General features: G+C 35.4%; 2 protein-coding genes across 6 annotated transcripts; one reads left to right on the plus strand and one right to left on the minus strand.

The window, feature by feature from the left end:
- ACS (acetyl-CoA synthetase) lies at positions 1–6,861 on the plus strand. 3 transcript variants are annotated; one of them, XM_012212029.4, is made up of 19 exons: positions 1–397; positions 730–1,133; positions 1,236–1,379; positions 1,528–1,683; positions 1,789–1,911; positions 1,991–2,159; positions 2,247–2,329; positions 2,666–2,767; positions 2,890–2,978; positions 3,057–3,147; positions 3,792–3,905; positions 4,455–4,531; positions 4,616–4,694; positions 4,842–4,910; positions 5,012–5,187; positions 5,353–5,409; positions 5,601–5,691; positions 5,818–5,916; positions 6,357–6,861. In XM_012212029.4, exons 1-19 carry the CDS (start codon positions 370–372, stop codon positions 6,540–6,542), a joined length of 2,337 nt encoding a protein of 778 aa, XP_012067419.1. In that variant the 5' UTR covers positions 1–369; the 3' UTR covers positions 6,543–6,861. The 3 variants fall into 3 exon arrangements, 2 of the variants coding, with proteins under 2 accessions (XP_012067419.1, XP_012067417.1); XM_012212027.4 differs by lacking the exon at positions 1–397 and having other exon boundaries at positions 578–1,133; XR_002283975.3 differs by lacking the exons at positions 1–397; positions 6,357–6,861 and having other exon boundaries at positions 569–1,133; positions 5,558–5,691; positions 5,818–5,880.
- A 1,523-nt stretch (positions 6,862–8,384) lies between these two features.
- LOC105630255 (eukaryotic peptide chain release factor subunit 1-3) lies at positions 8,385–12,127 on the minus strand. Of its 3 annotated transcripts, none has more exons than XM_012212031.4 (2): positions 11,969–12,127; positions 8,385–10,053 (listed from the first exon to the last, which is right to left on the minus strand). In XM_012212031.4, the coding sequence occupies exon 2, from the start codon at positions 10,013–10,015 to the stop codon at positions 8,702–8,704; it is 1,314 nt and encodes a 437-aa protein (XP_012067421.1). In that variant the 5' UTR covers positions 10,016–10,053; positions 11,969–12,127; the 3' UTR covers positions 8,385–8,701. The 3 variants fall into 3 exon arrangements, with proteins under 3 accessions (XP_012067421.1, XP_012067422.1, XP_020533520.1); XM_012212032.4 differs by having other exon boundaries at positions 11,948–12,119; XM_020677861.3 differs by lacking the exon at positions 11,969–12,127 and adding an exon at positions 11,660–11,912.
- Between the last annotated feature and the right edge of the window lie 345 nt (positions 12,128–12,472).

Here is a 12,472-nt window from a genome sequence, read left to right on the forward strand (position 1 = left end):
CACCATAGCAAAGCTCACAACAAGAACGGAAATAACCAAGAAAGAGCATACATCAACACATTGCCTTTTCTTTTTCTCATACAACAGAAGGTCAATGGCGACTAGCCGGAAAAAGGAACACAGAGTTCACTAAATAAAGAGCAAACACAGTCCAAAACGAACTACAAGACAAAAAAACAAACCAATTTGTCGCATCGTACATAGCTGCGCCTACTCGCTGCAATTGATTAGCAGCTAGCACAGCAAAACTCCAATCGTCGTTACCTTCCATTTTCATCTTCCTCTTTCTTGAATTCTAATCAAAAAGTTCGTTGAGGATTGTATTTCTTTCAATTAAATTAATTTCCACTTTCTTCTCTTTGGGTGACAATGAAGGCAGCGACATTAATGTCACCAGGTTAGCATTTTCATCTTTTTTCTTATCGATGGAGTTTGACGATAATTACCATGTTAATTTAACTTTATATCTAGATTTAGAATTTGTCTTTATATTATTAAATAATATGTATATATACAATCTGGCATTGACTGTTATTTTTTAAGTTGTTTACCAAATGGAATTGGCAAACAGGAACCACAGCTCTAATATGAATTTTTGTGATAAATATAGAGAAAAAAATTAATTGCGTTGCTCTTTAATCAACGGAAGAAAATAAAAGAAACTAGGAAAAAAAATTAAATAAAAAATTATGTCCATGATGTCCCCGCTCTCATATAGCGGTTTGGTAGGAAATGGAAGAGTAGGAGTTGGAGCAGCTCAGGAAGTTGGCGCTGTTCAAATATCTCCCGTGCTTCTTCGTACTTCTTTGGTCAAACGTTCTTTAACCGTCTCAAATCTTTCTTCCTCCTCCGTATCCTCCGACTCTGTTTCTTCTTCTCCTCGTCATCGTCGTAGTATTCTTTGCAGTCAACGAAAGCTTCAGATTGGGATCGGGATGGCAAATTACAGTTTGAAGACAACGAAAAATCACCTTAGGCATGTTGAGTCAATGAATATTCTGCCGTCCGGTGCCGGTAAAATTCCTTGCCTTAACGCTGTTATATTAGGCGAAGCTTTGGCTTCTGAAGAAGACGATCTCGTCTTTCCCAGTGTCGAGTTCTCTCGCCAGGCTCTAATTCCGTCTCCTCAGAAGGTAACACTTGTCGGTTATAACACTTGTCGCTTATACTGGAATTTTAGTGTTTACTAGAATGGAAATGGTAATGGCAATTTTTTTTTTAAATTTTGAGATCAGTACTTGGAGATGTATAAACGGTCCATTGAAGATCCAGCTGGATTTTGGTCAGATATTGCCTCGCAGTTCTACTGGAAAAAGAGCTGGAGCCAACCGGTAGTATCTGAGAATTTTGATGTCCGCCAAGGGAACATCAAGATTGAGGTCAAAATTCTTTGCTTTGATTCTTAATTTATGTCGAAAGCGTTTTCAAATCTAACATTGAAGCTGCATTTTCAAATCTAACCTTGAAGCTCCATTTTCGTAATTGTAATTGATAATGGTAATGACAGTGGTATTTTGTATTATGCAGTGGTTCAAGGGTGGTATCACCAATATTTGTTACAATTGTTTGGATAGAAATGTTGAATCTGGAAATGGTGATAAGATCGCTATGTACTGGGAACCCAATGACCCTGGTTCTCAAGATTCTTTAACCTACTCCCAGCTTCTTCAAAGAGTTTGCCAGGTTATTTTCCTCTTCATCGTATTTTTATGAGGATGAAAAGGCTAGATATTTAGCTGCTCTACTTGGATTTAAGTGTTATTATTATTATCTTCTTTTCTTTTGCAGCTAGCTAATTACTTGAAAGATAAAGGTGTTAAAAAAGGTGATGCTGTTGTGATTTATCTACCCATGCTCATGGAACTCCCTATTGCCATGCTCGCTTGCGCTCGCATTGGTGCTGTGCATTCGGTATTGAAGCTAGCTAAATCCCCTTTTCTTCTCTTTGGTTTTTGGTTGAGAAATGCCTCTTACATTTTCATTCCATCAGGTTGTGTTTGCAGGATTTTCTGCTGAATCTCTTGCTCAAAGAATTGAGGACTGTAAGCCAAAAGTTGTAATTACTTGTAATGCTGTTAAAAGAGGTCCTAAAGTTATTCCCCTAAAAGACATAGTTGACGCTGCTCTTATTGAATCTGATAAAAATGGGGTTTCAGTGGGTATGTAAATCATCAAACAATTGCTTTGTGGTTTAAACATGATCATCGACCTTATAATTACTTATGGTTGTTTTCTTACTTTGTCAGATGTATGTTTGACATATGAAAATGAATCTGCTATGAAAAGGGATAAAACAAAATGGCAGCAGGGAAGAGATGTATGGTGGCAGGTTAGTACATCATACCTAACTTAGCATATAAACTGAGAAAAAAAAAGCTATTTTTGTTGGTAGTTGGCACATCCAATCTCTTGTTCTGTTTCTCAACCTTTGTATTTTTTTTCTTTATACTATTTCCAATTGCTCGCTATAAGATGGTAGATGATTTACTATAAGACAGTTGCATAGCTATTGTTTACGTTAAGATGGTTGCCTGGTTACTGTAATTCACTAATTCTATCTGTCATGTCCTAATCTAATTGAAAAAGCAGCTTATATAATTGATCGTGATTGCAGACTTAAGTTCATATTTTGAGTTTTGATAAATGATAATACTTCATCTATCAGGATGTTGTTCCTAAATATCCAACTACTTGTGAAGTGGAGTGGGTTGATGCAGAAGATCCACTGTTTCTCCTATATACTAGTGGGAGCACAGGAAAGCCGAAGGTGCTTACAATTCTTAGTTCTATAAAGATTCTTATTACACCTTCTTCTATTCTTGTATTTCAATCATTTTCTGTTTATTTTATTTTCCTTACTTTTCTTTTCTCTACCTTTCATCCCTAAAGGGTGTTGTCCATACCACTGGAGGATATATGGTTTACACTGCCACAACATTCAAATATGCATTTGATTACAAGCCGTCTGATGTCTACTGGTATGGTTCATCAAAATTTTCAACTCAAAACAGCTTAATAGTGTCTGGAAATTTATTGAGAAATTTGATGTGTTTCAGGTGCACGGCTGACTGTGGTTGGATCACTGGGCATAGCTATGTTACATATGGACCCATGCTCAATGGAGCAACTGTTGTCATATTTGAAGGGGTAACTTCCTTTTGAATTACAAACCATCTTTCTTGTTCACTTTTTAGTAAAACACATGCGACATCCCAAAAAATAAATGTTAAGAGTATAGTTTTTATTATCCAATTGTTTCAGTTCTGGCATTTTGATATTCTGCGACTGAGAAAATTTGCCTGCCAGTAGCTTATGGAAAAGTACAATCCAGGTAGAAAGTATGGAGCATATTTAGACAAAAGCAAACTTGTCATGGCATGCACCTTAAAATTTATTTATCATATAAAATAAGTTATGAAGTTCTTCGACGCTTAGATTACTTTATTTTTACAAAGCAAAAAGTATTTACAAATCAAGAAAAAGCAGAGTTAACAGTAAGGAGTAGTAGAAAGTGAGGTAATATATAATCATAAAAATATTATTTCATAGAAAATTTAAGTTTTTTTATCTTAATATCACACTTGTAAAAGCTGTATCATGACAAGTAATAATGTAAAGGCCTTCTATCTTGACACACTGAAGTACCTGTGCTTCTACCAGTGGTAGAATTGCAAGAAGAGGCCATGCATCATAAGTTTTAAATTTTATACCTGTCCCTTTTTAGTTCAATTTTTATGATTGAAACTGCTTGGATTTGTCAATTTTCCCATTTAATAGGATATTGTGTGCAGGCCCCAACTTATCCAGATTGTGGACGCTGTTGGGATATTGTTGACAAATTCAAAGTGTCAATATTTTACACTGCCCCCACGTTGGTGCGGTCTCTCATGCGTGATGGTGATGAGGTAAGATATTTCTCTTTTCACATGAGCTAAGATATTACATAAATCTGTAGTAAACACCTTTATAGTAATTTTTTTTGTGATCAATGTGAAATTAAAATTCAACAGTGCCTTTGTGAAGCCATATGAATTTTGTTTCATAATGCTTAGTTGCGAATTTTATGCGATTTATGTTCATAGTTTTTTTAAGCTGAAGTCATTTTGTATCTATTGGCTTTAATCATAAGCTTTTTGGCTGTTATCATCCCTGCAACTCCGTTAACTTAAATGTACAATGAGGATTCGAAGGAACTAACTCCCCTGTGACTGCAAAAGAATTCTACTTTTGTAATTAATTTTAGTATCACAAAGCAGCTCCACTTGAATCATTTAACCACATGAACTTAAGTCTAGCTTTATTTTTGTGTATTTATGGTGCCTGTTTTTCTTCTTAAGGATTGTGAAACCTGTATCCATTATGAATTATGTCATATACGCATGCAGGTGCATGCCTAGACCTAGAAGCTTTTGTTTGTAAATTAGTACTGATAACAGCTGATGTTGGTTATGCAGTATGTTACTCGCTATTCACGCAAATCATTACGGGTCCTTGGAAGTGTAGGCGAGCCCATTAATCCAAGTGCTTGGAGGTTTTTAGCTCCATCTCATTTTTCTTGACCCAGAAAATTTCATATTTACATGAGACTGAATTAACAGAAATCTGTTTCTTACAGGTGGTTTTTCAATGTAGTTGGAGACTCGAGGTGCCCTATATCTGACACTTGGTGGCAAACTGAAACTGGTGGCTTTATGGTGATTTAATTTCTTTGTACTTGCTGTCCATACACTGCCACCCCTTTGTTACTGTGATTTGTAGTTTTCTATTGCCACCAAAAACAGATTGCTTTACTTTCTCCACTATAAATATCTTAATAATGATTGCCTGTTGCTACCTTTCAGATTACTCCACTACCGGGTGCTTGGCCACAGAAGCCTGGTTCTGCAACGTTCCCGTTCTTCGGTGTTCAGGTTCTTATCAAAATCAACTTTTTATCTTTTCACTTTGCCCCTGCTTTTTTCTCTGTATGTTCATTACTTATGCTTATCAATTTTCATCTGATGAACTGTAGCCTGTCATAGTGGATGAGAAGGGTGTTGAGATTGAAGGAGAATGCAGTGGATACCTTTGTGTGAAAAGCTCATGGCCTGGGGCATTCCGAACCCTTTATGGAGATCATGAGAGATATGAAACTACATACTTCAAGCCATTCCCTGGCTATTATTTCAGCGGTGATGGTTGTAGCAGGCATGTTATTACTTGAACCAATATCACACTTTTACTTGGTGTAGCTATATATGTTGCTGTAGATCTTGATGGTCTCTTGTCTGGACTCTAGAGGCTTTGATTCCCTGATAGCCTTTGGTTAGGACAGGTCAGCTAAAGGACTCATGTTTGATATCAATTTTTCAGGGACAAGGACGGATACTACTGGCTTACTGGAAGAGTTGATGATGTCATCAATGTTAGGTATAAAAATGTTTTTGTTCTCATCCAATTTATATTATTAAAAATGTATTCCAGTTTCCTGGATTTAAATACATTGCAGTTAAATATGCTGAGTTGCGATTGTTTTTTTACTGGTTCCACTCTGCAATCGTCTATCATTACTTGCAAGCAATTGTTTTCGCCTTGTTGTGATGTTTCCAAACTATCGGCAGTGGTCATCGTATTGGAACAGCTGAAGTAGAATCTGCTCTTGTTTCTCATCCCCAGTGTGCAGAAGCTGCAGTAGTTGGTATAGAGCATGAGGTACCTCCATTATTTTTTTTGGATAGCGTGTGAAGGAGAGAGAATATGTTTGCAAGTGCATCAGTAATACTTGCAATTACTTCAAGCACATATGTTTGCTTAGTCTTTAATGTTTCTTGCTGATAGGTTAAAGGACAGGGCATTTATGCATTTGTCACTCTTGTCGAGGGTGTTCCTTACAGTGAAGAACTACGGAAAAGTCTTATCCTCACAGTGCGGAGTCAGGTCTGTGCTAAATCCAATATTTTCTCTATTCAAAAGACAGGTTAATGCATGCTTAATTGCTTATGGCATAAACTATTTTGCAATCAATATATCTAGTATGTCACCTTGGCAGTCATAAGCTTACGAGTTGTAAGTACTGACATGCATAAACTCAGAATTAAAATGCACAGTTCTTATATCATTTTAAATATTTCATTAATCGATCTGCCATTTCTCCAAACTGATATAGATTTGCTCTTGTCAAGTTTGAACAGTTCCGGTTGACTTAATGATACAGTGATTTGCGAATCTTCCCCCAGTTACCTCTCCTATTCCTTATTTTCTCTGTAACTATTAACAAATTACAGGATTGCAGTCAATTAAAATATAAGGATGAATAAGGAGATGCATCTAAATATGTTTATCGGTTACATTCTCTAAAACCTAGTTTCATATTTCAGATAGGAGCATTTGCGGCGCCTGATGCAATCCACTGGGCACCTGGCCTTCCGAAGACAAGGAGTGGAAAGATAATGAGGAGGATTCTGCGAAAAATTGCTTCCAGGCAGTTCGATGAGCTTGGGGACACGAGCACACTGGCAGATCCCGGTGTGGTCGATCAGCTTATAGCACTTGCTGATGTCTAACAATTCTACTGGCAACTTCAGAAGTAGAGTCTTTTATAGAGGAATTATTTAATATTAGCAACATTGATTCATGCTACATTTAGATTTCTGGAATACAAGTCGAAGTATTTGGGTTTCGGCTAGATGCTTAAATTCGTATTCACATATCTGAATCTAGCATTAGTTTATTTTCACTCTTGCCTGTAGTTATATTTCTGTATTTTTCAACAAAATAATCCAGGCAAGTTTTTTATTCTCAGAACAATTTCCTTGGCGCTTGATGCATTATCAAGTTTTGTATTGTATTTGTAATATTAATATAGATGACATTTTTTCAAAATACTGAAAACAATGACAATAGAGACTAGATACTAAGGCACTGTACCAATAATAGTCTTTGCCATTTTGGTGGTGATTGCTAGTTAACATAACACACTTCATTACTAATTAATTGCTTGCATGCAAATCCAAATAATTAGATTTTTCAATAACTAGGCTCTTCTTGCCATATCCAAATTCTAGTACCCCGACTGAAACTCATGATTTGCTCAATTAGCTATTGCTTAAGACTACACTGTGGATCTTTTCGGTTAAAACGCTAAAATTAGTTCAAGCTGTTCAGTTAAAATGCTAAAAGTTAGTTTAAAATACTAAAAGTTGTTCGGTTAAAACATTAAAAGCTTGAACAAGTTAGTTCAAGCTATTCGGTTAAAACGTTAAAATTTAGTTTAAATGTTAAAAGTTAATTCAAAATATGCTGCTAATCCTATATAAAGCAGACATCTTTTATAGAGGCCATGTGGTTATAAAGGCCATGTAGTGATGGTGGAAATCTAGACCTATATATGGTTGTTCTCAATCTTCCACTTGAGGCTGCAGTGGTTCTTTGCACACTTACAAGCCCAATAAGCTCATAAAGACGTGGCTTTCCCATAAAACTTGTGGAGCTTTAACAAACTTTTTTTAATCTTCTACTGATGCTCCCTGTACTGTTCATTCTCCATTCTATTCCCCTTTTGCAGAACTACAGTGTTAATTTTAATCAATCCTTTGGCACATAAAAAGTCCTTAAATGAGAAATTGAGAATGTTTAGGGTTTGAACATTTAATCTTCTACATTGTGGGTATTTATTTGATCATTTGGCAATTAGCTTAATTGGAATTCCTTCTTAATATAATGTTATTTTTGGAATTTGTTTTGAGTCTGAATCTAGTCCTTACGATGTTTGCTAGCAAGGTTAATGATTAGTATATGAATTTGACCTTACATCTAAAATCTACCTCCTCCACTATAAAATATATAGCGGTTGCAACTTAGTAAAATTTTGTTTTTTTTAGAATTTGTTGCAGAAATTACTTCAACTTTAATATTTTTTCCAATTTTATATCAAACATTAAACATTAATAATTTTACTATGAAAATTTTTAATTTCAATTTTTATCATTTTATCACTTATCTAAATTCATGAATTACCAAAAATTACTAAAATTAGGCCCGCCAGTCTCGAAATTCAAGTCTAATTTCCAAATTTTTTTTAATCGTTGCAATAGGACTATAAAAGTTTAAAAGGTATTTTATAAAATTAACAAAATTAAAAATTCATGATAAAATTATAAAAAGAACTAAAGCTGAAGCAATTTTCCTTTTTCCCCGTTAAGCTGTTGTTGAGTTCATCTACTTATAGTTAAACTAGCTATGCCTGTAATTAAACACGAGGGTTTAGAGTTACCAGCAACACCAAAACAAACTTTTGCAGCGCAAATCCTAAGATAAGTAGAATCCCCACCTTGTTGCTTATATCTGTAAATGACCACCAAAAATATATTTATCCAAAATCAAAGAAAAATATTCTGGAAACCGAATTTTTGTACTCCCCAAGCAGATTCAATTTCTCTCTTCTATTGTGCACGTTGGCACAGAATAACAAACATCGTAGTTTGAAATATTGTACAATGTCTCAATCAGTGGGAAAGAGAGGGCAAAACATAAAGGAGAAAGAAGAAAATAAAATGGGGAAGCAATGAACATTCTAAATATCCAAATGAAACGCAGCAAAATGATAAATATCGAAGCAGCAAAATGAGAAAATTATTTGTAAGTCTCAGGCAACATCAATAACGAAGATCCATCACACTGCTACGGGCTTCCATGTGGTCGTGAAACATCACCGTATGGATATCTAATCTGAATCCTCGTAAATTTCCCCATCATCAGACAACTCGTCAAAAGATCTTATGTCAAGCTGGTAGCGAAGAATACCTCCGATTCCACCAAACCCTCTGCAAAATTGTGATCCCTCTTGAGATTTGTTTGTAACAAATTCAAGCGAGCAACCAAAACGCTTGTACTCATTCGCAAACCACTCGAGCAAGGGCATCTTTTCCTGAACCTCCAACTCTGCAGAGTTGGCTGAATCCCTGAAGTTACTCTGATCAGCCTCTTGATCCTTGTTCAAGTGCTTTATAATTATTTCGCCTGTAACACTGTTTTTCAGCACAAATCGATTAATATCAAGATTTTCCCATACAATAAGGATTTCAACAGCACCCATCTCAAGAGCCTTCAATGTGTCATCAACACCAAAAACATATTTTCCAGTATCCTGACTGATCTCCTCAAAGTATTTCCCAATCAAGCGTTTTTCCTGAATGAACTTAACATTTGATAGAATTTCAGCTGACAACTCAATCGCTTGGTTGAAACCATTCTCTCCTCCATAAGAAACATCAACAACATTCAATATCTTTGCTTGCAAACGAGGATCAAACATATCTGACTGGCTCAATTCAGTCTTGAAGTCTGCTGAACCAGCCAGTATCAGCCCCGCAACATTCGGCTGACTAGTAGCAGGATTGATGAAGAACTGTGTGGCAAGCTCAGCAGTTTTCCTAACATAGTTGTGCCGTTTTTCCATCCGAAGACGAGCAAAACGCAGAGCAGACTGTCCTCCTCTTCCATGCTTCTTTGGTAAATCAACAGTAAATTTATGAAGCACTTCTCTTGTGTTGCCACTTAAGGTCCCAAACAGTGTGCCATTCCCATCCATGACAATAAAACCAAACTTGTCATCAGATTCTAAGAGTTCATTCAATGCTTCAGTGTGAAACTTGTTGTCACAAAGGTAAAGTGATGCATTTATAGGCTTGAAAGGCTCAAAATCAATTGTCACCTTCTTTTCCTTGCCATCTTCAGTAACGACTGTTCCAGTATAAAGCACCAGTCCATTAGGAGGAACCTTGTTATAAAGCTTCAGCCTTTGCTGAGCAGATGTAATAGCAGCCAAGACAGACTGACGGTTGACTCTACTCTTAATGTTTGAAGCAGTTCCAAATTCATCGCCCAACATCTTTGTTACCCGAGATATTTGATCACGAGGAGGCATTATAAGAGATATCATACTCGTGCCATTACCCCTTGCTGACTCCAGCGCCTTTATCAGCTTTTTGATTTTCCATATCTCAATATTCTTGTCTGATTCATGACCGTCTGACATTTTGAGCAAAAGTAGACCCCAGACAGATATACACTATCCTGTACAGGTTTATTCCAATAATAAATAGTCAGGAAGGCAAGCCATCACACAGAAAAAGGAGTTATAGTACATTTAACTATTAATGAATTAATAAATAAAAATTAAACAATTTCACATGGTAGCAGAAAACCATATTAACAAGGCAAATGAACAAAGCGATGTGCATGCTTGCATTTACGTAATGTAAGGAAGAATTACAAAGAACTAAGCATTCCCATTTATCAATCCACATCTAAGGGTACTCACACACTTCACAAAACTGTAAACAAATACCAGTATCAGAACACTTCAAGTTAGTGGATGTTCTTAAATGCTTCCTAAAGTATTTACAAAGTTTTGATAAGAAAAAGTAGGAAATAAAATAAGTACATCTCGCAGAACGACACATTTTTCCCGGTACAGGCATAGCTAAAGCCTAACCAACTTCTAGCAATGCTAGTGCTTGAAACATTCTTCTCCAGGTGGTATTTTGATGGTAACCAGCATAGAAAATATAATATTGCAAGGAGCACAGCTTGACGGGACAAGAAGGCAAAACATAACAGCAGAAATACATGTTGACTGAACATAAATGTATAAAGCAAAATCAAAGGGAATGGAATGTAATCTAAAATCTAGAAAAGGATTATTGCAGTACTACTGATAGTGGCAGTTTTGATTTAACAATAGTCAATGACAAACATTCCAAGTGTTGAGGTAGCAAATCAAAGGGGTGTACTAAAACATTCCCATGGACTCAAGGCAAAACGCACGCCCTTGAGATAGAATTAAGCTAATCTAAGAGCATCCTTTATCACCATCCTAAGGTTCTAAGAGCATCCTTTATCACCATCCTAAGGTCAGATGGCATTGGCAACTACTATCACTATTATCAACATAACAGGTGAATAGCTTCCTTACTACTCTGGGCAAAGAAATAAATCAACTGGGAGCTGTTAATTTATTTTTCAATTAAGATTTGGTAAAGTAAAACAAGTATTACATCATGACTCCACTGGGATCGAACCCAGAATATCTAGTTCCAGGACAAGCGCCTTATCCATTGGGCTATGGAGGTTTTCATTGACACCAAAAATTAGCAGTTATTATTTTAAGAATGGGCATGAGTGTGTTTGACAGAGAGTTAAGATTATAAGAAGTCAATTAATGCTACTTCAAGGCCTACAAGACAGGAGGGGGAAAAAACCAACAATTAGAAAGACGAGCAATAGGGATTCACTGAGATACAGCGAGTAATTTTTCACAGAACAAAGTATGATGGTGAGGCAACAAGAATATGCCAATGAAATGAGAAATTATTACAACGCGAGCTTTCATCAAAGGTTGCTATTATTAGAACTTGTCTTCTTGCATCTTTCATCATCTTATAGAATCAAATATAACTTCCTGATCGAGCCAGAAGTCCAGCACAGCCCATCAAGGCTGATGCCCATCTTCTGGTTAATACCATGTAAAAAAAATGATATCTGGTTAAATCATTACACTAAGTTCACAGATGATCTAAATAAGACAGCTCCAAATTCTAGATTGAACCTAATTTTTCCCACAGAAGTAACTATCTTGCTATATCTCAGGACCTTCATAAAGGAAATTACTTAGCCGCACCTTTGCATCAAAGTAAGTAAATAAAATATTTTCTAACAAGATCTTATAGCTTCCCATACTTGGATCCTTCTAATCAAATTTTAGCTACTCCATCACTAGATTCAAGCAACTAGTAGGCAGTTAGAAAGGGAGCTAATCAAATCCAAATAGAAGAAAATAAAAACTCATACAAAATTCAAAATATCAAGTTCAATCAGATCGTCAAAGGGAAAATCTATGCTTGAAAAGAAATAAAGGGAAAAATCGAACAAATGAAGAAGAAAAGATTGAAAAGATAATGAAACACACCAAGAAAAGTGAGAAATACACCTGCAAAAGAAAGACTGATTTGATGGTGGATTGGATTTGAAGTGTGTGTATGTCTGTGTTTAGTATCTTTCTCTCTTTTAGCTGTATTTTTACTCTTCTTTCCACATAAAATGGTCAGACGAGTCAATATGCTTCTTTAGGGTTTCCTGTAAGTGCTCCTTCGCCCCTTTTTTTTTTTTTTTTTTGTCTGATCTATTTTTTCTCAATATTACGTACTTGCCCTAGATTTTTTTTAAAATTTTTTAATTTTTTTAGATTTTTATTTTTCTTCCTCTTGTATTTTTATGAAAAAAAAGAATATTTATGTGCAGTATTTTTTTAATTTTATTATTAATTTTAATGGTTTACAAGTTAGTATTCTTTTATTATTAAATTAAATGGCTATATTTCTAATTTAATTAATTTTACAATGGCATAATCCAGAATAACGGTTGTTTTATCATGAAAAACTGATTATCGATAAAAATAATATTTTTGAAATTATAAAATTTTTTTTCTCTAGTT

The sequence above is a fragment of the Jatropha curcas genome, chromosome 1 (genome assembly GCF_041381405.1).
Source record: "Jatropha curcas cultivar XTBG-Jc1 chromosome 1, XTBG_Jcur_1.0, whole genome shotgun sequence".
NCBI classification, from domain to species: domain Eukaryota; kingdom Viridiplantae; phylum Streptophyta; class Magnoliopsida; order Malpighiales; family Euphorbiaceae; genus Jatropha; species Jatropha curcas.

Coding starts and splice junctions, on each gene's coding strand:
- ACS (XM_012212027.4), top strand. CDS start 690: ATGTCCATGATGTCCCCGCTCTCATATAGCGGTTTGGTAGGAAATGGA. Junction 4,532..4,615: donor ATTAATCCAAGTGCTTGGAG/GTTTTTAGCTCC, acceptor TGTTTCTTACAG/GTGGTTTTTCAATGTAGTTG. Junction 4,695..4,841: donor CTGAAACTGGTGGCTTTATG/GTGATTTAATTT, acceptor GCTACCTTTCAG/ATTACTCCACTACCGGGTGC.
- LOC105630255 (XM_012212031.4), bottom strand. CDS start 10,015: ATGTCAGACGGTCATGAATCAGACAAGAATATTGAGATATGGAAAATC.